The 26,666-nt window shown below is 36.6% G+C and overlaps 1 protein-coding gene across 11 annotated transcripts in view; it reads left to right on the top strand.

Moving 5' to 3' along the window:
- The first annotated feature begins 783 nt into the window (after positions 1-783).
- The window catches only part of LOC106073783 (Fanconi anemia group M protein homolog), a 143,031-nt gene continuing 117,148 nt past the window's right edge, over positions 784-26,666 (top strand). The window contains exons 1-6 of one of the 11 annotated variants that reach the window (XM_056024523.1): positions 784-1,300; positions 10,585-10,707; positions 10,815-10,902; positions 11,960-12,071; positions 15,812-16,016; positions 25,763-25,935. In XM_056024523.1, coding sequence (XP_055880498.1) covers positions 10,641-10,707; positions 10,815-10,902; positions 11,960-12,071; positions 15,812-16,016; positions 25,763-25,935 — 645 coding nt within the window. In that variant the 5' untranslated portion in view covers positions 784-1,300; positions 10,585-10,640. Of the gene's footprint in view, positions 1,301-1,977; positions 2,834-2,884; positions 3,056-3,286; positions 3,309-3,422; positions 3,443-10,584; positions 10,708-10,814; positions 10,911-11,264; positions 11,606-11,959; positions 12,072-15,811; positions 16,017-23,808; positions 24,015-25,762; positions 25,936-26,666 lie in introns of those variants that run through there. The other 10 variants (XM_056024531.1, XM_056024520.1, XM_056024522.1 and 7 more) reach the window with 10 other exon arrangements.

Raw genomic sequence — 26,666 nt, 5'->3', positions numbered from 1 at the left:
TTTAAAAACCCCCAACAGATGATTTGACGATAAAACTTCCCTTTTCGATATAACATCTAAAGCAAAATAGTCGCCTAATTCCAAGATCGTAGTCAAGAGAAGTTATACATGTCTACCAGTGGCTGGGCTCTGTTAATAAAGTGCAATGAAATTGAAAAGCACTAAATGTGGCTCTACAAAGATGCCTAAGACGGATTTTAGGAGTCAGTTATAAAGATCGGGTCTAAATCAAGGAAATCCTATGCCGAAATATGAGTCGACCCCTTAGTAAGGTTCTGACAGAGCGTCGCATGAGGTTTGCGGGACAAGTTCGACAAAATGAATTACGCATAAGAGTTGCGATGACATCCTAGTACAACTTGGCGCCACACTTTCATGGAGGTCCTCAGAGTAGGTGGGAAGAAGCTTCAGACATTGCCAGTGACAGATTTTAGTGGAAACAGCTTGCCAGCAAATGCGCCGAACGGCGCGGGAGGGTCTAAGTCAGTAAGAATAGCACATTAGGTTTTTGAAATAAAACTTTTTAATAGCAGGAAAATGCACTGTAGATACCTCAGAATATGCACTTTGTTGGCTGTCAAAACCAGAAATAGTGCTTGGGGAGCTCTAATATATTTTTTTCGGGGGAGGGGTGGTAGCCAGCCCCCCGAAAAAAAATCCTGGCTACGCCCATGATGGGAACCATAGTATCAAATGACGCATTGATTTAAATGGAGGTTGATATGTGATCAGGGTTAGTCATGGACGTGCTTTTGGACGCCTCCAAGCGAGAGTGTGGTGAAATAAATAGCTTCGCTTGCATACAAAATCAGTGTCTACCAAATTCTCTCAACGCCTCTTTGTGGATCTGAGACATGGGTACCGGTACTTTATAGAAAATAAGTAAGACTTCTTGAACGCCTTCACTAAAGATATTTGCACACCATCATGGTCATACGGTGACAAGACCGCACTACAAACAGCAATGTTCTTGCGAAATGGTATGAACTTCTTATAGTCTGACCGTCACGCTGGGCTATTTACTTTGTTACAAGGTGCACGTTTACACTGTAACGCAGAGATTTTGTATCACCTGATGCTTAAATTTGTACTAAATCCATAATGAATATACTAATTGCAAAATTAAATTCTGAACGTAATCATTTGAGAAGTTACACTGCTAAGACTTTCTACCAAAATAGGCCAATAGTTAAGATTGAACGCAAAAGATTCAATGTGAGATTTGTTTTTCGATACTATAGGGAGACTTTCTATTCGAATCGCAATGTATCACAGTAGAGTATGGCATCATCACAGTAGGGTATGTAGGATGTCATTTAGAACTAAAAGAACACAAAAAAAAACAACTCTTCAGATTGGTAGTCCTCTACCAGATCGCTCATTTTCGTCATTAAAAAATATGCTCGGGTAAATACTTTGCGGTAATAGATCTATAGTAGATTCTTATATTAGGCACACCGTATTCGGGAACTAGGTAAATTTTTATTTTATTTTTTTTATTTGGTGACGGTTTAACTTACAAAAAAACTGAAAGCAGATTCTTATTCTGCAACTAAAGGACTATAAAAATAGCTGTGTTTCTTTGAATTACCACTCATAGTCAAGATTTTATTTTAAAATAAATCAGGTCACTTCATGCTCCTATAATAAACGCAGTTTTTGTGCTTTCTCCTTCAGCACACATCGAGCACCGTTAAGAAACACCACTATGTTATTGCTAATAAATTATATCTGTGTTAATTAAAAATTATTTAGATTGTATTAAAAGAAGTAGATTCACTTCTGCAATATGTATTTATAGTATATTGCCTCTCTCTCTCTCTCTCTCTCTCTCTCTCTATATATATATATATATATATATATATGCCTACCTATATAATCTATGTGTAGAAACAGAAATAAATCTATATAATTATAGATCTATAAATTAATTATTATAATGTAATAAACATGATATTTTCAACTAGGCTACATGTATTCTCTGTCTCTTTTAATTCCCATCCAAGGACCCTCTTCTTTTCATAATTTGGATGTTCGTTTTGTTACATCCCCTCCCTCCCATAGATGCTTATAATTCTTTTCATGACTCTCTCCCCCTTCCCTCCACTACCTGTATGATAGGTTGTGACACTACACGCTTAGTGTATACCTCTCCTCACCACCAGCGCTCGCCTGGCGTGATCACCTGCAGTGGGCATGGTCTCTGGCTTCAAATTAGCAGCCCGCACTTTTTCTTTCATTCATAAATTATATATTCTAGATATCTCGATCTAGGTCACATTTATTTATTGAAAAAAATCATAGATTTATTAATCCCAATAATATTTCTTATTACGATTTTGCCTTGTGCACTATAGGAGAATGTGTTTAATTCATTATTATTCATTGAAACACCTCCTTTTTAAATTTTATTTAACAGCTAACAGTATGAATGTGATTGGAATGTCTTTCTAAAGATGTTTGGAAGCTTATTTTGATAGATCCACCAGCCTACGATCAAACAGGCTCATAATATAGCCTTCATCCCTTATATGGGTATGAATTGCCGGGGGAGGTTTAAACAATAGCTTTACATACTTGGTTACCGAGAATCTAAAAAACTGCCATCTGCTTTGGAAAAGCGGTACAAAAATACAGGAACTTATCTTAAATTGGACATGCACTGTCCCGAAACATCGTTTTTAGCTCCAAACATAAAAACAAATTAATTATAAACAAAAAAAGCGACGTGTTTCTAAAAGGAGAATTTGATGAGCTGTGCCTAATATAAGAAGCTATACTATAGATCTAGTCTAGATTATTCCTCCGAGCAAGGCTCGGCCACCTGGCCCTGGTACTATATTTATATGATACTATTTATACTAGATTTAGATCTAGATCTAGAATCTATCATAGATACTCTATATTTTCTATATGTTTTTAATTAACAATGGATGCCGCCAAACTTAAAAGTGAATAAAAGTAAAGGATTTTAGACCTAGACTAGAATTGACTAGATGATCTAGATCTATTCCATATTAATGATATTTCTATATCAAATTAAAACGTTGATCTGGTAATAATGAATGTTAATATATTCTAACCTAGATGTTTAGAATATGGCGTAGAATATTATACACAATAATTGTGAATAATAGTTTAATATAATTATAATACATCCATTACATCATTACTACATCTAGTCTACTTACTAATACTAATACTAATACTAGAGAGTAGATCTAGACCTAGATTCTATTATTTAAGTTCTATTTATTAAGTATCCCATCGAAGGCCCAGTTACAGTAACATTAACAATCTAAATCTAAGTATGAAATTATATTATATGTAACAATATGTTTATGATTATTTTCACACATGATCTACATCTAGTAGATCTACTATCATGATCATCTAATAGTTTAGATACGCAGATACCTTTGCCGACCAACTTGTTGTTTTGGTATTACTCTATTACTATTTAACTATTAGTTTACTTTAGTATTGTTAATTATTATAATTAATTTTAATGTCAATAATCATACATTGAATAATGAGTATACATTATAAAATAATTTAATAATAATAATAGATCTAGAAATCTAGAATGGATTCTAGGATTCTAGATCTATATTAAAGTAATATATTTATAGATTCTATTAATAGATCTAATGATAATCATATAGATCTAGAGTAACTTACGTTTATCGAACAAGTTAAGCTCAGTCGCCAACATTTTTTATGTTTGAATTTGTGTATCTCCGTAAAATTTAGACCTAGAAAAAAACTGATTGTATCTATGAATTCCTCATCCATTTTTCTTAAAAAGTAGACATGTTTTATTACATTACTACTCAAAGTTAAACTTATATTTGATGTTAAAGTGGGTCAGGTCGATGCTTTCAAAAGCTTAAATTATTGAACACTGTTTTACCTTTATCTTATGTTATCGAACATATTAAGAACTTATCGAACACACGAGAAGTATGGTGTTTTAAAAGTGTTATAATCTTAAAATTTTGTGAAAAGTATGGTGTTTCAAAAGTGTTATAATGTATATTTTTTTTTATTTATATCATTTTCTTTTTACGTCATGTCAAGACAGACAGATTTTAGTCATTTTCACATGCTCCACATCGAAGGAATCTATCACTGATCAGCTATGCTTAGAAACTGACGGTGCTAAGCCCAGTAACGCATTACCGACACATTACCGTACCAGTACTTATTTAGGTCTAAGCTATTTTGAGATATAAGGCCATTAATAAATCCAGATATTATTTATTTGGGGGAGAGCCTAATAAGCTTTGGTAGCCAATCTAGATAATCCCGCCCTCCCCAAGTCATTTCAGGACACAACAGTTTACTTGATTGACCTAAAAACAAAACATACGGTATGCGGCCCTACGTAACTAGCCGCCGATCTAGCACGCTCAGTGTATGTAACAGCTCAAAAGTCAGTGCTAGATATTTTTCTGGGCGGGGAAGGGGGATCTGAAAAGCTATGGTAGCTTGTGAGCTGTGTTACCTATAGATGTAGATAGATCCACCCTCCCTAAACGACCTGGTTGACCAACAAAAAAAACACTGTATTTTAGAGAACGCTTAGTATTTATCACACACACACAAACAACATATCTATATATACTACGTATCTATCATGCCTAGTGTTTGTGACCTAATTAGCGGCTTGACCGTAGGTACTCGACTGATGGCTCCTCCGCCTTTCCCCTCAACATTGTTCTTACTACAACTTGAACAATGTTTTGGGACTGTGTTGATGGCCTGGTTTACACCTGTGTGTTACGCTATCACTGACCATTTTTTTTTTTGTTGTGTGTTAGTCTGGTGGCTGCGTTTAGATTGAGTCTTGAAATTTATGTTGTTACTTTGCACTGAAAAAGTGTGAATGTTGGAGAGTGGAAGGCGGGTAAGGGGCTGTAGGCAGAATAAGAGAGTGGTTAAATGTGTTATTGTTATTATTTGTGATGTTTCAAAGGAGTGTCTTTGTAGCGCATTATGAGCTTTATCATACTTTATGGCAAATATATATAATATATATATATAATTTTATAGACTCAGCGCCACACGTCTAGATCGAGAAGCACAACTGACTCTATGTATTTGAGGTTGACGTCACATTCTAATGGTCGATCAATTATTGATGATCTCTGGATACAGTGTCTTGACTGTTTCTCTCTCCCCCCCCCCCTTTATTTTTTACCTGCCCAAGACATTTTTATTTCAAAATACCATATCTGGATTCTATACCTCCCCCTTTCATTTTATTAATATCTCTTCACATCAAGCACATGCGCTAGGTATTGGTTTATAACACATATTTCAGAAGTTAATCATCATCATCATCATCAAACTCCATTAGAGTGAGGGCTTGAGAGGCTCAAATCCTCTCTTGCAAAAGCCCTGGACAGAAACCCTGCTATCTTGCGTAGTGCATAAATGTCGCCATACAGGTAGAGAATTTTGGGTTTCCCAGACCTGTCGAGACGGAGATCAGCAGGTCTGGGGCAGTCAAACAGAATATGAGGCACTGTTTCCTCTTCTTCCCCGCAGTGGGGGCACCGTGAATCAGAATTTGGACACAGCCGCGAGAAATATGAGCCAACGGGACAGTGGCCTGTCCTGCACTGTGCTATAATAGCTTGCTCAGGCCTGGACAGCCTCCACCACGGGGAAGTGCGGTCAGGGCGCCTCATGCGCTCCCAGACTCCATGGGCTTTTTGGGACTTGTCCCAGCACTCAAACCACTTTTCCATTTCTGTTTTTTGTATTATAGCCAGGGCTTGATGAAAGCTTACAGCCTCATCAGTAGGTGGAATTTGCCCTCCCTGGTGGGCCAAAGAATCTGCAATTGTGTTGCCAGTCACACCTATGTGACTCGGTACCCACTGCATAATTACAGGGGTGCCATAGCGTTGTTTAATGTTATGTGAAGCCATGATGACAGTGTTGATATTGGGGGGCCATGGTCCGGGGCTTTGCAAAGCCTGTAGTACAGATTTTGAGTCAGTGACCACAACAATCTGTGTTGCCCTCAAATGTCCCTCACCGAGTTGAGAGTCAATGACTTTTAAGGCTTCACAGACTGCCATGGTCTCTGCATCAAAACTGCAAACACTACCACATGGTCCAAAGATTTTGACTGTGTAAGAGCCAAGAAAGTCGATGTAGGCTCCATAGCCTGCTCTTCCAGAATCTATTGATGTCGACCCATCAGTGTATGCAAAAATAGCACTGGGCTTGAAGGTATTAATGGTCTCCAGAGCTAGGATTTGAAGGTCGTTAGATGAAGGGCTTTGCTTAGTGGCATTAGGGTCTACTAATTTCAAGCGTATGTCTGGGGTCGTTGGGCGACACCAAGGGGGAAGGGGATGAAAGCGTTGAATGTTTTGTTGGTTGGTGGAGAGGCCAGCTTCATCAGATAGTCTAGTGGCATGATGCATAAAAGACTGCATCTGGATACGTCTTCTGCATCTCCAGCCATCCACTAGTTTTCTAGCTGGGAGGTATTTATCCAGCCTTTTATACCGCTCATAGCAGGTCAGTACTGACCTTTCCCTCCTAAGGTTTAGTGGACCTATATTAGCCATTATTTCACCCGCATTTACTGGACTTGTCCTAAAGGTTCCACAGACAAATCTTAGTGCTTGGGACTGTATTTTATCAAGTTGTTCAAGAGCAGTCCTAGAGCCATAAATTTGCACAGGTAGGCTGTAGTCTATCTGTGATCGGACTGCTCCTAAATACAGGGATCGGAGCATGTCTCTGGCTCCCCACTTCGTGGATGCCAGCTTCCGCACAATGCAAAGTTTCCCCGAGGCCTTTCTTACAACATCCTTACAACATCCTGGATGTGCTCACACATTTTATTTCAAAATACCATATCTGCATTCTATACCTCCCCCTTTCATTTTATTAATATCTCTTCACATCAAGCACATGCGCTAGGTATTGGTATATAACACATATTTCAGAAGTTAATGGAATGGGGCATCTGAAAAAAAACAACAACACAACTGAATACATTCCACTCCGTTACCCTGGTCTCGGAGGTATAATGCTATTAGCATCAAGCTATATGTGTCATAAAATCAAGCTTTTAAAATGGGTACAATTAGTGCATATCGATGTAAATCTATTTACTTAAAAAAAAATTAGCACATTTACGGTAAACCACAAATAGCTGATACAAATTGTAACATATGATTAATTTATATCTGTACTTTGCATTACATTATTTAAAAAAATAACAATTAAAAAATATATAATTTAAATATTTTGTCTTCTTTGGGCTATATCCCTTTGATGTTTATTATTAACATTAAAATGGTGTTCGATATTTTACTAAGCTGAGATTGCTTATATAAAAACAGCTATTATCGAACACCCCCTATTTAAACCTCAATTTTCATGTTTAGGTAGCTAAGGACACTTTAAAAAAATAGTTGCAAATATTTCTCAGCCTAATTAGAAGCGTATTATATAGGTTTTGTTGAGCTGAAGCATCATTGGCATTAAAAAATACCCTTAACCCGAGACTCACTTCACTCTTCCCAAGAGGTCAAAAAAAGTGAAATTTTTATACCAATATTACCAATGCACTTTGAATATAAGTAAAAAAATTTTCCTCGGTTGAAAATGAAACTAAATATAACGTAACTATAAAGAAATGGACGATGCACAATAGGAATGGACTAGTTTCGTCATAATCATTGAGATAAAGGAGAATTTAAAAAAATACAATGGGGTGTTCGATAAGTACCTTAAAACGAAGGTTTTCGATAGATGTAAGTTACTCTATATATAATATATAAATAATGGTACAGCTACTTAGTACTGGTACTTACTAGATGAGTAGATCTAAATCTATATCTATAGAGATCTATAAGATATTATATATTATACTATAATTATAGTTCTTATAGTCTAGATAATAGTAGATATAATACCCTGAATGGTTCCCAAACTTTTTTGTCTCGTAGACCCCTTGCCATGTTTTCTCATTTTCGGTAGACCCCCAGCTAGATTGTATTGCTTTTTTTTGCAAATTTATCATCTCCAATTTTTTAAAACTAATTGTAGTGAGTCGAAGAGTGAAAAATGAATTTAAAGCTACATATTATAAGCCATTTAAATAGCAGTGGCATAGTTAGTGTGAGGGGGAGGGAGTATTTCAAGATTCCCCCGTGCCCCCGCTTAAGGGTGGCCCCCAAATGAGTGTATGAAATTTGTTTTAAATAAATTAAATATTGAGTCACTGCCATGTAATCTTGCTTTTCACGTTATATAAGTCAGTGACCCTGTTGCATGTATTCCACACATATTATTAACTCTTTCTGTGTGGGGTTACTCTCAGTTTCAAGGAGTAGTGCTGACTAGTGCTGTGTCACTCTCAGGAAGTAACTTGGTATATAGGGTAGTTCATTTCATCATCCTTATCCTTTAAAATTTTAAAAAGGAACCTGAAAACAAAGGAGACCATGAACGTATTGAAGAAAAGTATCACTATTCAGATGATTCATACAAAGATGCAGCAGTTGAAAAAGTGAAAATGTCTCTTGATGAGAGAAGTAGTGCTGAAGAGACTCCAGGGGAATACCCTTTTACCACAGTCAGAGAAAACTTCTGAAGTAAGTGATGACAAGTCAAATGTTGGTCTTCCAAAATCACTTTCACCAGAAGTGGACGAAGCTGTAATTAAGTACAAAGACTTCGGATAGATCAAGCCTGGAAGTGCGAGCAAAATTCTGTTAAAGGGTAGAGCTTATTTTTCCAAAACAAAGATGAACGGTATTTGTTTCTTGTAGAGTTTACTCAAAATAAACCATGAAGTTTAACATCATGGTTCACAAAAAAGCTTCCAAGAGGAGAAATTTGTAACCTCCTCTTTTCTGCACACTTCAACCACTTGGGATGTCTGTTTTGTTTTGCATCTGCACTGTTTTATGAAGATATCTAGTGCTCCAGCTAACCTGGAGTTGGTTTCACTAAATGGAAGAAACCTGAGAGACTGAAAGAACATGAAGAAGGAGTCCACCACAGACAAACTTTTATGAAGAGGAAGTTATAAGAAATAAGAAGAAAAGCTTAAGGCAGAACCAGATGAACTGTCACATATGTTTCATGTGCAAATTCTGACAAATCAGCAGTATTGGAGAGATATTCTGAAGCGTGTAGCAGCAGCTATTAGTACTTAGCAAAAACAAACTCAAGCTTACGTGGTCACAACCAAAAACTGAATTCAGCCAATCCTGGGAACTTCATAGCATCTTTGAAATTTCTTGCAGAATTTGATGAAGTTACACAACACCACTTACATGGGAAGACACCTTATTTGTCACCAGAAATTCTAAATGAGTTCATAAACTTGATGAGCAATAAAGTTAGGGAATCAATTGTTGGTAAAGTCAAGCAAGTTTGTTACTTTTCTCTGATGCTTGATTCCACCCTAGATGTTTCTCATCAAGAACAAGTATCCCTAATAGTTCATTACTTGGATGTTGATAATTTCGAAATTAAAGAGTCATTCGTTGGTTACTTTTGAAATTTTGAAACCTGATGCACAATATTATGAAGAACTTGTTCTAAAATTTCTTAAAGACATTGGACTGGACTTTGATCTGTGCAGAGGTTAAACCTATGATAACGCAGCCACAATGAGTGGCCGTCTGTCTGGCCTGCAGAAACGTCTCTTAGACATAAATCCAAAGGCAACATTTCTGAACTGTGATAATCACAGTTCATTGGGATAATAGACATCAAAGATTGAACACATTGCCGTCTGAACAAAACCTGATGTAGATGCCTTTGTACAATTGCTGCTTCATTTGACCCAGCATCACGCCAAAGAAGATACTGAATGGAGTAGGAGCATGTACATAGCCCTTCTTCATGCCATTTTCTATTGGGAAGTGAGCAGCCTTACCTGACATAGAAGAGAGCACCTAGTTGCATGCAGCTTCAGAATGAAAAAGCTGGAGGTCACTCACAAAGGCAGAGGGATACACATTTGAGACCAAAAGAAAACCCGCTGCCGAGGACAGACGCAGACGGCCAAAAGAAAATCTTAATCGACCACTGACGGGCAATGATTATGTTTGCCTTGATGTGGCAAAATATGTAGGTCACAGCTGGGGCTGTGTTGTCACAAGAAATACTTCACTCCTCATTAATTTTCGTACTCGAAGACAAGCCTTATTATTATATCTATAAAATGTAATGTACCTAATCTCTAGCTTCTGATTTTCATGGACATGAAATATATTTTTCTCCCACTTCCCATTTACCACCCTGACAAAAATATTTTACCAGAAATTTTCACTTGATGTATAAATGATGATAAGACATCTTTCAGTCTAGACCTGGAAGAAGAAAAGATAAATGCTGAAGAAGACAAAAGTCTCCATGGGCTGTAGAGAATAGAAAAATAGTTTTAATGATATTTGATAAAATGATATGCAACTTCCCATTAATTCCTCTTTCAATTTTTTTTTCTGGTATTGTTTCATTAGAACTATCAACTGACTGTTAAAAAGGCATAAATTTGTGTCTTTCTGAGTATTTTATTAAATTTTGTATTTGAAGATTAAGAAGATTAAAGGCTGATTTAGACAACATTACTGAATTTAGTCTTCAAGAAGATGGAAGTTTTGATGCAATCTGATGATGAATTACTGACAGTGGAGACAGATTCTCTAAAAAAACATGGTACTGGTACATTTTAAATACTTTTGAAAGTTTTAATTTTTTTCCAAATAAAAAACGTTTTTTGAACTTAGACCTTTCTACTAATTATACATTTTCTATATCTTTAGCAATTAATCTTGATGATGCTAACTTTGAAGATGACATGAGAGAGGAAGATGAGGGGACTATATCCATTGGTGTGAATTCAGATGTTCGGTACTATGGTGAAATTGTTAATACTTTTCTATGTTTGTGTAATGTCATGAGAATATGTTCACAGTATTGATGTAGTGTAGGGGTGAGCAAATTATGAACCTCATTTTATGTGGCCTGCAGACACTTACAGAAATCAGATGTATACATAGTGACTTATGAAACTTCTGTCTACTTTAATAAGTTTATCTTTTTTATTATAATTTATATTATCAATTTTGATGAAAAAGAAAATGTCCTCTATAATTCTAAAATGATTTATGTAAACAAAAATTATTTTGATTTGCAGTATTTTGGAAACATTTAGATTTGAGTTGCGTTTTTTCTCTTAATTTTTATGTTTCAAAGTTTTGTCAATTTGAAAGCATTAGGCCTACTCTTGTCAAGGAGAACTGTTGTTAAACGTGTTACAAACTGATAATTTGATGCACCAACTTCACAATTCAGCAAGGTTTTTTTGTAGTATTAATTGGCATTGGATGAAAGTACTGGACACAGCATAATTATTGATATTCATCTGGGGAGTAGATACTAAGTTTCAGCTGACGGAAGGGTTATTCAGTTTGGAGTAACTCAAAGACACAACCTCAGGCCAGGATTTATTCAATGCTATCAAGAACTGTGTTGAAAGAGTAGGAATGAAACAAGATGACAAGTGTAACAACTGATGGAGTCTGTGCTTTAACTGGGAAAAACACTGGCTTGAGTAGGTTCACTTCAGATTTTTCTTGAAATTTCGCCAGTCATTGCTGTGGATCGTCACCTTTCATCATGGTTGATCACTCATCTAGTGCTTGCCTGGGGGGGCTTTGTGTCAGCTAACTACACACACTCTACTACCCCTATCTGCACCACCACCACCAAAATTATAACATATACATACACATATTCACATTACATATATGCCCTCATACTTAAAATACATTCTTATACAGCCTTCCATACGAAAAGGTTGCCCACCCCTGATGTAGTGTGTAGTGTGTTTTCTCTAGTACAATAAAGCACACAATTAGGCATATTTAACTAGGTGTTAGTCTTTATCTTGTAACTCTTATTACAGGTACAATTCAGTAGAAGAAACAGTTTCACAGTTTGACAATGTTGCCGGAAGACTTTGGATATACCCAACAAACTTTCCATTTCGAGACTATCAATATAACATAGTTAAACAAGTATGAAATAAAATTCTGTTCAACTTTTTATTTATTGTATTTACATTATGTGCACTGAAGGTATATTAGTTTTTAACATATCCAAATATTCAAATTATTGTAAGCAATGTAGCATTGGTCAAAGGTAAGGGTTGAATATTTTTGAGGATAACAAATACGGTTGAAATTATGTCACAGTATTGCTTGTTGTTTTTTACTGATGATAATGTACCTTAGCCTGTTCTAGTGATAATTATTTAAATAAAGAACTAAGCATGCCTTGGATTGGTGCAACTAAGATATTCAGATGGTTCCATTGTACTAAACAAAAAAAAATTTATTGCTGCACGGGTGAATTTCTATGGAAAAAAACAAGAACATACATGCCAGAACAAGTAAAAACAAAGGAAGTGTGGTCCATGAGGCCTTCATTAGCTACAAACAAACAAAAAAGACAATTAAAACTATGTAGGCTTATAGTTAAATTATCTATCTGATGTCTGTCGAGGCAGAAAAGAAATGAGCTGCGCTGGTGTAAATACATGGAAAATCGGAGATGGTGACTAAGACTAAGATAAATGGGAAAAAGGCAGAAGGTTTGTCCCCATCTCATTTTAAAGAAAAGAGTTGATTGTTGATTCCTTGAGGCTCCTTGAAGGTGCCTGACATTTAAATAAGTTTAATTTCAATCTGTTTTTGTCATTGTATAGTTGTATCTCAGTGATGAGATCATTGGCACTATGAAGTGTGGTATTAAAATGAATAGAAATGTGCTTAGTTTCACAATTTTGAATGTCTCTAAGGTGTTCTTTGAGTCATGTTTTTAAGGTACCATTTGTGTTTCCAATGTAAATCATTTGGCACCTTGAGCATATTATCGCATATATTACCCTTCTAGTATTACAGTTAAATTTACCATCAATCTTGAGACTCACTTTAGGACAATGATGGTGGGTGAATCACACGTGTATTTGCAGGTCTGACCGTTATGTCGCTTACATAGCCAAGTGCCAGGGTCATTGGAAATGTTATGAAGTTTAGTGCACTTTAATATACTGGTATCTTGTAAATTACACAAGAGGTGCGAATGAAAAGAGGTCGCGATTATGTTCATCAGCTAGGTTTCTTATATTCTTTGCTTTCACATTGTGAGGGTGGTAAGTATGTTTATATTGATTTTGGCCTCTCATCATAATTAGTTTTTTTTTTCTTGAAAGTTTGTTTTCTTCTGATAATTTTCACTTGCAATAAATTTATAAAGATTTGTCTAAGATATCTTGAGGGTAACCATGACGCAAGAAAGTCTATTTTCAGTGGCTTTTTCAGTGAAGTCACTCATCTTGGCAAATTTGCTCTATACACAGTAGTTGGGAGATGATGGAATGTAATGACTAGCATAGAAAATAGCTATGGCTGTCTTTGTAATGGGTATATGTTAAATTAGAATATTTGGTTAGATCTATCTGGGAAGTTTACTGTACCGGTAGTGCAAGAGATGGTATAAGTAAAGTGGATGGCATGATTGAAGTTATTAGTGAACTCAATAAATTTAATTAGTTCATCCTCTAAGCGTATCATCAATATATCTTTTATAAAATTTTGGCATGGTACCTGTGTAATATGAGTAAATGTTAAGCTTTAAGAAACCCTTGAATAGGAAATCATAAGATGGACCCATGGCTACTTGACTGATATGGTCAAAAAATTACCTTTAAATTTGAAGGAGTTAAAAGTTTGTACTATACATTCTCTAGCAGCTTAATGTTTGACAGAAATGCCTAATTAGGCACATTGTTGATCCCTCCCCCATAGAGAATGGTGTAAAGCTGTGTACGTTGTTCTACTCTGCTTGTTTGTTATCTTCTTTCTTGTAATGCTGGATCAAATTAGGCAGCAACTGCACAAAGGTATATAGGTCACCTTCATCTATCTTCGTCTGTTGAACCATTGGGGCACCACACAAGATCTGTCGATCGTCTTTCTCCATATCCTGCCTTGGATAGAATTTCTGTCAATGACAGGGCTGTCCATTCTTTTATGTTATCATACCATCATTTTCTCTGTCTGCCTCTTCTTCTTTTCTCTGGTACTGTTCTCTGAAGGAAGGTCTTTGCAAGCCTTAATTACATTGTAATATGGCCATAGAGTTTAAGTTTTTTGTTTTTTTACAGTAGTTAGCAGTTCATCATAGGATCCAATTGCTGTACTTATCCTGTTTCTAATCTCTTCATATGTGATGAGGTCTTTGTGATACCTAGAATTTTTCTGTAGCATCTCAATTCCATTGCTAGGATCCTCCTCTCGAGATTTAGTCACCGTGAAGATTTGCAAGCATATAAGAATGTGGCCATGACGGTCAGTCTGATTTTGCTTTTGTTTTCCATATTATTTTAAGTTTTGAAAGTGCTGTTGTGGACTGTGCAATTCTGGCCAGTAGTTTAAGTTTGGTTGCTTCATCTGAGTCAATGTCTCAGAGGTATTTAAAACTACTGACATATGTCAGATTTTTTACCTCCAATATTGATGTCTCTTTTAAAGCCCTGTTGGCAATCGGTCATAATTTTATTTTTTTTGGGCATTGATTAGCATACCATATGTTGCAGAAGTCTTGTCTATGTGCATCACCAAGTCATATAGTTCTCCTGTTCCTGCTAGATCATCTATATCATCATCAAAGTGCAAGTTGGTAATTCTTCTTCCTCCAATGCTTGCAGAACCTTTATAGCCCATCTTCTATTATCCTTTTAAGGAAGATAATGAAAAGAGTTGGGGAAAGTAGGTAGCCTTGTCTCACTTCAACTGTTGTTTTAAACCAGTCTCCAATGTAACTGTTGAAGTACACCACACTAGTGGCCTCTTATGGAAGAACTACCACAATATAATGGAGAAGTTCAGTAGACCAAGAGGCAAAGACGGCAGGATGGACATGGACCCAGCTCAGGGGAATTGCCCCGAACAGTCCCATAGTGAAGTGCTGTTGCGGCCCTATGCTTCTCTGGGAGTCAAAAGGAATGAGTCAAGTAAGTCAATACAATAAAAGACAAAAATAATAGATGTCTAACTGAGGATAAAGATGTGATAAGAAGATGGACAGAGTTGTAAAACTTAAAATTTCTGGAGATCCAGAGTTACTAAAAGTCCCTGCAGTATGCAACATCGATGAATATCCCATTCATCATTCAAAAGTAGCATCAGCTGTGAAAGCACTGAAAAAGGGAAAATCGGCTGGAGTGGACAACATTTCTGGTGAACTTCTAAAGGTTGAAGGAGAAACCATGACAAACGTACTTTTAATGATTAGCAACAAGATCTGGCACATCAGGAGAATGGCCCAAGTCCTTGACCCAATCAGTCATCATCAATTTTCCAAAGAAAGGCAATTTACAAAACTATCATACCATCAGCCTCATAAGCCATTCCATCTAAAGTCATGTTAAAAATTATATTAAGCCTGCTAAAGCCAATAGCTGACAATTATATCAGGTTTTAGACAAGGTTGTAGCACAATAGAAAAAATCTTAAACTTCAGGATACTCTACGAGAAATACCTTCAACACCAGCAGAATCTTTTCCATGTCTTTACTGACTTTAAGAAAGCTATTAACAAAATATGACATGAGGTACTCTGGGTGATGGTGGGATAATATAATGTAAATCAAGACATATACATTTTGAATAATAATTAAAATATTTATTATATTTTAACTTTTTTTATAATTGCATATTTCAGTTTGTACTTTTTGTTTTATTCATTTGACTAGGCACTATTTAAAAATACATTAGTAGTCCTCCCAACTGGCCTTGGCAAGACTTTTATTGCTGCTGTTATAATGTACAATATGTATCGATGGTTTCCACAAAGTAAAGTTGTCTTCATGGCTCCGACAAAGCCACTTGTTGCTCAGCAGATGAATGCATGTTATGAAATTATGGGAATACCTACAGATGACACAATAGAGTTGACAGGTAAGTATGTACAGTCTTATTCTGAAATTATTATTTTTTTATTCTTAGAAGGAAAAATTACCAATGTAATGTTACACAATCTATTGCTTCTTCACAATTGTACACCTTTCTGTTAATAAATGCATGTTCAGTATTTATATTTTTCTGCTTATGGTACTTCAGTTTTAAATAAAGCATTGGTTTCTAGTCTGAAGATTTATTGGTTGCAACCTATTAGTTAAAATACACTAGATCTGTTTTAATTTAATTTTAAATAAATATTAGATTTAACGTAACATGCAAATATGTACATATAGAATAACCATCCAAGTGGTGAATAATAGTAACGTAAATGGTTTTAATTATATTTTCATCTACTTACATATATGAGAAATTAACATAATGAATGTGAACATACTTAATAATTTACAAGGAACCTCAGAGTAATCCATTCATCCTTAGTCCAAAAAAGAATAATTAAAAAAAAGAATATATGCATACCTTTTGAATGAGGAGGAAGAAATCAAGAATGATTTTAGGGCGACTTTTATACCTTCTAGAAATAGACGACTGGAAAAGCACTTCCTAAAGGCCTGATTGGTCAATTAGAAAGTTTTACTAAAAGTTGGTAAATTAAAGGCTGATAACATTTTCTATGATGTACATAATTATCTTTCAAGGTGAGGTTATCCCAATGGTTAAAGGAAGAGACGGGGGAGCGAGGGGAAATAACGAAACATGCAATAACTCAGCTGGGGGGGGGGGCATCACTCAGCATAAGAGTTTGTAACAGATTCCTCTGTATTCCAGTGAGGCCCTACCACACTAATCTCAAGTAGAGAGTTATAAAGACATTAACAGATGCTCATTTGACCAGGTAAAATCAACAGTGTTTGCCTTGTCCAAATGGTAGCTTAAGTTGCAATGTCCACAGCTATGCTGACTGATATACCATCCCTGCCACATACTTCTTTGACTCAGAAGAAAATATCCCACAGACTCATAAGTTGTATTAAAATCTAAAACTATCATCCAGAAAATCCTCACAGCTGTTTAGAGAGACATATAATATACAAAATGGATTCTCTGCTGATGAAGTAGCCCTTTTGTCTGTTGTTACCAATGAGACTGGCTGAATTAGAGCAGAATCACATTGAGATTGTTCTGTTTTTCTTGAAAATAAATTTATAATAATAATAATCAAAACTGCACACCTCCAGCAATGAACTAGTTTCCTTCCTACGCAAGTATGACTATGATGCAACCCCTCTGAAACTAAACAATGTTGATGTTAATGTCGGTTTGGACGACGTCGGGCATGAGATTCACCAATGGGAAGAAAAAACACTCCACGGAAAATTCCCGGCTTTATTACATGGGGACAACATTGACAAGGCTGCTTCCTTAGCATGGCTAAAAGCAGGTCATCTCTACCCTGAAACTGAAGGCTTTGTCACAGCAATACAGGACAAAGTAATTAGAACCAAAAATTATGAAAAACATTTCCTAAAAACTCAATATTGCTGACAAATGCTGAAAATGTGGAAATGTGGGTGAGTCAATTGAACACATAATGGCGGGTTGTTCAGCCCTATCCGAATCTGCCTACCTAGGTCGCCATAACCAAGTTGCAAAGCTAATACACCAGCACTTGGCTTTGACACACAATTTATTCGGTAAGGATACTCCTCCATATTACAAATACTCACCACAAGATGTTCTCGAGTCTACAGATCATCTACTGTACTGGGATAGGCCTATTTTGACTGACAAAACGGTTGATTTTAATCGCCCTGATTTGCTGCTCATCGATAAAAAAGAAAAGGCCGCTACCACTATCTCATAATTTAAAAAAAACTGAGCTGGAAAGACAACGAAAATATGGGAACCTTGGCTTGGAGATTAAGCGTTTATGGAAATTATCTAAAATAACAATATACCCCATTGTCATATCAACCGAGGGAATTATAACAACTGACCTCACAGATACTTTCAAGGCCCTTGGCATTCCTAGGAACATTCTCGTTGCCTGTCAGAGGGCAGTACTTCTGCAGACCTGCCACATCACCAGAAAATTCCTAGGTGGAAACTGATAAAGGGACTACAATGAATTTTGTTTCCCTTTAACGAAACTCGACCCTGGCTTCGACAGAGAATAAATACTCGCTCTTTTATAATAATAATAATAATAACTACAAACAACATAATACCAGAAATACCTGATGAGGATTTCACAGCTGAGGAAGTCTCAACAGCTATATCAAAAACTCACAACTGGACTGCTCCTGGGCCAGACTCAACATCAAGTTTTAACCAGAACTCACTGAAGGGAGAACATCTCTCCTCTCCCAAAAAAGGTAATCCGAATCAACCATCAAACTATCGCCCAATCACTTGTCTGTCAGTTGTGTATATAAATAAATTATTAACTTCACTATTAAAAGTAACATGAATAAATTTTGTTCTGCCCATAAACTACTAGCAGAGGAACAACAAGGTTGCATTGAAGAGTCAAAGGGCTGTAAATTACAGCTAGCTATTGATGGTATTATACTGTACCAAGCTAATAGAAGAAAAAGAAACTTACACATGTGCTACAACGACTACAAAAAAGCATTTGACTCAGTTCCTCATGATTGGCTATTATGATATATGGCTCCTTTTGTCTCGAAAGGCAATGGATGCGCCCAAATGAGTCACTGGTTTTGGTTTAATCTTGAGACGGGGCAGAATCTGGTGTGGCTAATCAAGCCAATTCTAGAACGGCAGACTTTGCCACAATTCATACATGTGTATGCCTCTGATTTAGGGCTAGCGGACAGGGCAGCTTTCTTTTTTTCCATCTTGATTAAGGCCGCTTCAATTCTTTTGTTCTCAGCGAGGGTTGTCCCAGCACACACAGTCTGTCTCCATGGGGGGGCGCGACAATTCGTTCACTGACATTTCGCTCACGACTTTTCGTTCACGCGACTATTCGTTCACCAGACATTTCGTTCACCCGACAATTTGTTCACGCGACTATTCGCTCACGGACTATTCGCTCACAGACAACTTGTTCACCAACAGTTGGTTCACGACAAATCGTTCACGCGACAAATTGTTCACTAACAATTCGTTCACAGACAAATTGTTCACGGACAAATCGTTCACTGGATATTACCAAAAACAAAAAATTGCTAGAGATCGGGCCTGATCCGAAATTCTTTGTAAATATTTTTTGTTGGTTGTTAATATTTTGTTAACAAGGAATGTATGTGCTAAAAATTATACTTAAAAGAAAAAAGAGATCTTACAAGCAAGCTGAAACATTTAAATGGGACCTCACTTTACTATAGATAACATTTTTACTTTCAACATGTAGGCCTTCTTTTACACTCATGTCCATCATGTAGTCTTGTTCGACCTACCAATATTTGCTTATTCTTAATAGCGGTCCAGATGTATTCTGCCAAGTCACTGGTTTTCCTGGCTAGCTCAGACACACTAGTATTTTTTCCACAATCCTTTCAGTGTTTTTACGAGAGATAATTTAGATTTTTAACAATGGTACTAGATTTGGTACAATATATATGGTTTCACTGTTCAACTCTGAACGTCACATACTAGATACAGATCTAAGGTTAATACTTATCAATTAAGACATCTAAGAAAAAAAAACCTAATTATTTATACAGCTCTAGGAAATATTTTGGTTCCCTAACAAAAAATTATAATTTATCGCAATACAACAAAATAAAATTATTTCAATAAATTTGTTATTGAAGTCCAAGCAATCAAATTAGTCTACCAATGGGTGGTCACATATAGAAACAAGTTAGCTAAAATAAAAATAAAATAAAACTTCTTTTAAACTTGATGGAAAGTACTATACTAGTGTCTAGTAGATATTTTCAATGTTAACAGATTGAACATGTGTATAGGCAATGTCCAATAAAGTTTTATTACTTCCAGAGGAGCCAGTCTGTCTAGCACTCAACTAGGTGTTAACTAGAGTATCCAGATGAATGGGTAGATTCCCGGTAAATGAAAAAAAAAAGAGGGGGGTGTAAAGGTATATTAAAGGTGAAAGTAAAAATGTTACCTATTGTACAGTGAGGGCCCGTTTACATTTTCCAGCTAGCTTGTAAGATCTCTTTTTTTTATTTTTTTTTATTTTAAGTATAATTTTTATCACATACTGTCCTCATTAACAAAATATTAACAACAACAATGAAATTAAATAAACTCGGATTAGACTTAGACCTGATCTCTAGAAATTTTTTGCATTTGGAAATAATAGCTACAAATGTCAATAAATTAAACACGCGACGAGAATATATAATATTAACAATATGTTACTATCCAGTGAATGATTTGTCTGTGAACAATTTGTCCGTGAACGATTTGTCTGTGAACGAATTGTTAGTGAACGATTTTTCGCGTGAACGATTAGTCGTGAACCAACTGTTGGTGAACAAGTTGTCGGTGAACAAGTTGTCTGTGAGCAAATAGTCCGTGAGCGAATAGTCGCGTGAACGAATTGTCGGGTGAACGAAATGTCTGGTGAACGAATAGTCACGTGAACGAAAAGTTGTGAACGATTTGTCAGTGAACGAAATGTCAGTGAACGAATTGTTGTGGAACCGTCTCCATACACTCCGGTCTTTGGCTATGTTTTCCCACATACTTTCGCTGTGGCTCTCATGTCTCACTTGCAGACATCTCTATATGTTAGTCTTGGGCGGCCCTTGGGTCTGACTCCTTCCACAAGCTCAGCATATAAGATATCTTTTGGGATTCTACCATCTGGCATGCGGGTGACATGTCCGAGCCAGCATAATTTTCTTTGTGTCAGGAGAGCATACATGCTGTTCATATTGGCCAATCTCAAAACTTCCTGATTGGAGACATGGTCCCTCTAAGAGATGCCCATTATGCGTCTCAGGCAGCGCAAGTGGAAACTATTCAATCTGTGCTCTTGGTACATGTATGTTGACCAGCTTTCACTGCCATAAAGGAGAGTGCTCACAACACAGGCGTTGTAGACTAGGATTTTGGTCGCTGTGGTCAATTTACTATTTTCCCAGACGCGCTTGGAGAGTTTTGCCAATGCTCTGGTAGCTTTTCCTATCCTTTTTGTCAGCTCAGTGTCTAAATCTAGGTTACTGACAATTGTTGAACCCAAGTAGGTAAATTCCTGCACCACTGAAAGGGTGTGGTTCCCAATATGTATTGTAGGTATTTCTGTGACATCTTGTGCCAGGATTTCGGTCTTGGAGAGACTTATAGTAAGGCTTAGCTCTTGACAAGCAACTGCTAAGGCGTTCACTAGCTTCTGTAGACCTCCTTGTGAGTGAGATACAAGTGCCGCGTCATCTGCAAACAGAAGCTCCCTTATCAAGATACGACATCTTTTCGTTTTGGCTTTAAGACGTCAAATAAATAAATGCTATGAAGAGGGGCTGCTTTTGTTCTCTGCTCTTCTCCTGTAGCTGCCGCAGAGAGAAAATCATATCTGTTGTAGATCTACCTGCCCTAAAGCCACACTGCGACTCTGGATAAACACATTCTGCCAGGATCTGTAATCGCTTTAGTAATACTCTAGCAAAAGCCTTTCCAACTATGCTAAGCAGTGAGATACCTCTATAACTGTTACAATCAGAGCAGTCGCCTTTATTTTTATAAATTGTAACTATGTTGGAGTCTTTCAATTCCTGGGGGACCATTCCTTGTTCACAGCACAAGCTTAGCAGTTCATGGAGTGGTTTGATTAGGGCATGTTTTCCAGCCTGAATTCAGCAGGAATGCCATCTCCTCAGGGTGCTTTCCCATGTGCAAGCATGTCAATACCTATGCTCAGCTCCTTTACTGAGGGCGTTTCGTCTAATTCCGCCAAAACTGGAAGTGATGGGAAGTTGGAAACAGCATTTGGTGAGATGGCGTTTTCAATCTGGTAAAGTTCTGCATAGTGTTCTACCCATCCATTTGCAGCGCATGATCACTGATGATTGACCCATCTTTTGACTTGAGCGGAGCACACTTGCTGGTGTGAGGTCCAAAGGCTTTTCTCATGTCCTCGTATAGTCCTCTTATGTTACTACAGTCGGCACAAGATTGAATATCTTCGCATAGCTCCTGCCAGTATTTGTTAGCACACTGTCTCGTTACTTTTTGGGCATTGTTACGTGCAGCTCTGAGCCTTTTTAAGTTGCTTGGGGTGGGATCCTTCTTGTAGGTTAGCATGGCTGCTCTCTTGTTTGTAGTGGCAGTTTCCATTTCTGGTAGACTAGCTTCAAACCAGTCTTCGCTTTTCTTGGTTTTGTTTCCAAAGACCAGTGATGATGTTTGGTAGATTGTATCATGCATAAACGTCCAGCTTTTTTCTACCTCAGTCACAGAGAAGTTTTTAAAAGCTTCCTCTAATTTGTTCTCAAATTTGGTGCAAAGATCAGGATTTTTTTATGCTAGTGGTATTCAGGCGTGGTTTTCTTTTTCCCTGTGATGTGTGGATCTTAGTTGGCAGCAGTCTTGTCCGGCAGGACACTAAAGTTTGATCAGTATCACAATCCGCGCTTTGGTAGCTACGTGTTAGCATTATATTTCCAATGTCCCTTTTTCGTGTCAGTATCATATCCAGCTGGTGCCAATGCCCAGACCTAGGGTGCCTCCATGAGACACAGTGCTGTGGTTTTGTTCTGAAGTATGTGTTGGTAATGCAGAGCTAATGGTTTGTGCAGAATTCAAGCAGTCTTTGTCCGTTGTCATTCATCTTTCAGATTCCAAAAAGCCCAAGGCAGTCTGGCCAGGTAGTGTGATCTGATCCTACTCTGGCATTGAATTCACCTAGAAGGCTAATATGTTCTTTTTGAGGAATGTTTGCAATGGCTTCTTTGAGGTCTTCATAGAACTTGTCTTTGTCCTCCTGAAGCGAGCAAAGTGTGGGGGCATAGGCACTAATTAGAGTAACTTTTCCAGATGCAGTCACCATACTTATGCTTAGTAGCCGTTCCGAGCCATCAACTGGAGGGACTATCATGGGAAGAAGACTGTTGACAGCAAAGTCCACACCATGTATTCGAGTCTCATCCTGTGCTTTCCCTTCCAAAAGAAAGTGTAGTCAGTCTCGCGGAGCATGCCATTTTCGGCCAGTCGGGTTTCTTGCAGGGCTGCAATGTCAATATGTAGCTTTTTCAGCTCATTGTTTATGACTGCTGTCTTCCTTGCATCATCGATCTGCTTAAGATCATCAGTGAGACCAGGACACATTGTCCTGACATTCCATGTGGCCAGTCGCATGACAGGGATTTTCTTTTTCAGTTTAATTTTTCTTCTTTTGTTGCTTGGTGCAAGTTTCCAGCCTACTTGTCATTTTAAACTAAGCTCTAAGCACCCATTAGAGCAGGCAGGCTGTGGCGGATCAACACCAAACTGATTGGGGGCTGCCTAGGTTGAGGCGGGCGGTAGCTTATCAGTGAGGCGCGAAGACCTCTCCCACCATCAGTGACAACCCGTGGCGTCCATACATTAAGCCTACGTCAGACAGCCTAGTTAGACTAAATATGTCTTTAACAATACGAGAATGTTCGTGAGCTTTAAAAAAACATTAGTGCACCGAGTTCTTATGATCATTTCACTTAAAGAATTCATTCCATATGATGTCAAAGGAAAAAAAAATCCTTTACGTCACAGGGCCTAGTTAGACTAAAAATGTCTTTAACAATACGAGAACATTGGCGAGCTTCAATAAACTTTAGTGCACCGAGTTCTTATGAACATTTCATTTAAAGAATTTCATCCATGTGACGTAAAAGAAAAAAAAACATGACGTCACAGGGACACAGAAATTAGTGTCTCTTTTCATGTTTCCAAGAGATGAAGTTTTAAAGGGAAAATGGGAAAAATTTATTCGTCTGAAGAGCAAATATTTTACAAAGGCATTAGCTAATTCCTATTTATGCTCAAACCATTTTGAGAGAAGCTGTTTTAGCAACTTCATTGCTGTGGAGCTGGGATTTGAAAAAAAAATGAAGCTAATACCAGGTGCAGTACCAACAATACATTGGATTTCCAGGCCAAAGAATTCAATTAATGATACTACTGAGACATTTTAAACAACTGAAGTTCATTAATATAAATGAAATCAGATTAGTGAGCTAGAAATTTACTACGAATACTAGATCTACTATTAAATTTCTTATTTAATAAGTAGATCTATCGTCTACGAAACTCAATGCCAACTTTTTGACTTTTGACCTTGGGGTGTGTCTCGCCAGCTGAGCCAGCGTCAAGCTCTCTCATCACTTTTTCCATGTCAACCAATGTTAGGTCAAAACGGCACAAAAAAATCATAACTTTCTTACTGTCAAACATACAGTCATAATTTATACACCATTAGAAATTTCTTTTAAAGTATTTTAATGATGTACTAACGAAAATTTTTTTTATCAAAGATAATTTTTTTTTCGCCTCCCTATCCATAGGATTTGAGTGCACACTCCTGACGTCACACAGAAATTCAGGGAAAATCTGACCGTTTTGGATGCGCAGAAAAATTATGTCACAAAAACATCAATTACTAAGTTATTCTTGCAAATAAAAAAAAAAGAATAACATATTCATTATCTATAAATCAAAACACATATTATATAAAAAATTGTCAAAACCATCGGAGTTTCCCTTTAAGTAACTCTTTCTTTATTACTGTTACCACTTATCATATGTAAAAGTAAAGTTCCCCTTTCAGACCTTGTGATCTATAGGGCAGATGATGTAAAGGTCATCTGTTTATGTTGCCTACGGTTAACATGGGTGTCATGTGGCCAGCACAGAGACCAACCGCCTTTACTTAACTAATGTCAGGTACCCATTAGAGCTGGTTGGACTCAGAGGCACCCAAAGATCCCAAAATTAAAAAGCCCAGTCTTCACCAGGATTTGAATGCGGGACCTCTGGTTCAGAAGCCAAGCACTTAACTGTTCAGCCACCATGCCTCCCACTTATGATATGTACTTAGCCACTATGTATCAGGCCCTAGGCGTCAGGACCAGAAGCGTTTAGTGACCTTTAAAAAAAACAATCCTGATGACAGCTGATGGTCTGAAATATATGAACAGAAATCTACCCACTATACAACCCATTAAATCTGTATCATTAAATAGAAACAATCTGATATACATTTTCGCATGTAAATTATGAGTTAGTCTGGTGTGATTGTATATTTTGGTTTCTATAATTATAATGTTTTGTTTGGTGTAATGCACAAATTGTAAGACAAATTTCCTTATGGATAATAAAGATTATTATTATTTGAGGCTGAAGACAGGCACAGAAAACTTAAACAGACTTCAGCAGACAATATTTTGAATTAAATGTGGCAAAATATGCAAGTCGCATAGGTTTGCTTAGTAAGCTGAAACATTGCACTTATCTTTAATCTTTGGAATCGAAGATATTGCTATTATAAATTTGAAATCTCATGGATTAGTTCTTTAGATTGCTAAAGGTATTGGCAGATAGTTTTAATTTGTCATTGATATTAAAGGATTCGAAGTTGCTGCAAAGGTATAGTAGGGCCTTTAGCGTTTTATAAAAAAATTATTTACATTCTGTATTATAAAAATAATAATAAATAATACTGGTCTTTGTTTCAAAGTTTTTTTAGTTTAGCTACATTTTTACAGCTATTTCAGACATAAAAGAAGGCTTTAATGAATTCTCTACTAGAAACAATTATTTGGAAGTAGTTTTATGGTACTATAAGTTTATCATTTTATGAAATAACATTACAGGTTCAGTGGCTCCTCCTATACGTCATAAAGCATGGAAGGAGAAACGTGTTGTGTTTTTAACACCACATGTAATGATCAATGACTTGTGCAGAGGAACCTGTTTGGCTGACAGCATCAAGTGTATTGTGGTTGATGAAGCACATAAAGCGCTTAGAAATTATGCCTATTGTCAGGTAGTTAGGTTTTCTGTAAATTTTGCATAAACATTTCTGAAAATAACATGTCAAGAGATATATGTGCTCTGAGTAATAAAAAAATATATTTTTATTCCAAACAAAACAACCAACCAATATAGCTTATCTAATGGGAATAATTCCACATTTAAAGTCATATGCCTCAATAATGTAAGATTTATTTCCCTTTTCATTAACAAAGAAAATTTATTGATAACCACATATTAATTAATTAATTGGTTCATTTTTTTAAATTGATTCATGTTTTTGTTAAGAACAATGAATAATTGTGCAACATTTCAACTTCATCCAAAAATGGGAAGTGGGAGAAATAATGTGTTCAAAATTTGTTCACTACAGTCAGACAGACAGAGTGAGGTGATATGAGCTTTATTAAAAAGAGATTAAAAAAGCAATGAACGTACTGAAGATGTTCAATGACATAAAATGTATGGTTCTAAAAAAGCGAAACTATTTTTTTGTACTCTCTCTATGAAAGCTGTTATTTTTTTTATGCAGATTTTTTTGCTCTTAAATTTGTAGGAAAATATACCTAGTCTTCAAAGTAACCTATAAAATAATGTGGACATCCACTGTGCTTGAGAGCCTTAATCTCATCCAGGATCAGATCTGTTGATGTAACTTTTGTTTGGTCCCCTCTTTTTTGGGAATGGGGTGCAGGCATCAAGAAAAAAAGCTACACTTTAAGAAAAATTATTACATTGATTTAA

Source organism: Biomphalaria glabrata, chromosome 3 (genome assembly GCF_947242115.1).
Source record: "Biomphalaria glabrata chromosome 3, xgBioGlab47.1, whole genome shotgun sequence".
NCBI classification, from domain to species: Eukaryota; Metazoa; Mollusca; class Gastropoda; family Planorbidae; genus Biomphalaria; species Biomphalaria glabrata.
Note: the sequence above shows the minus strand (reverse complement) of the source record. Positions and strands in the feature narration are given on the sequence as shown.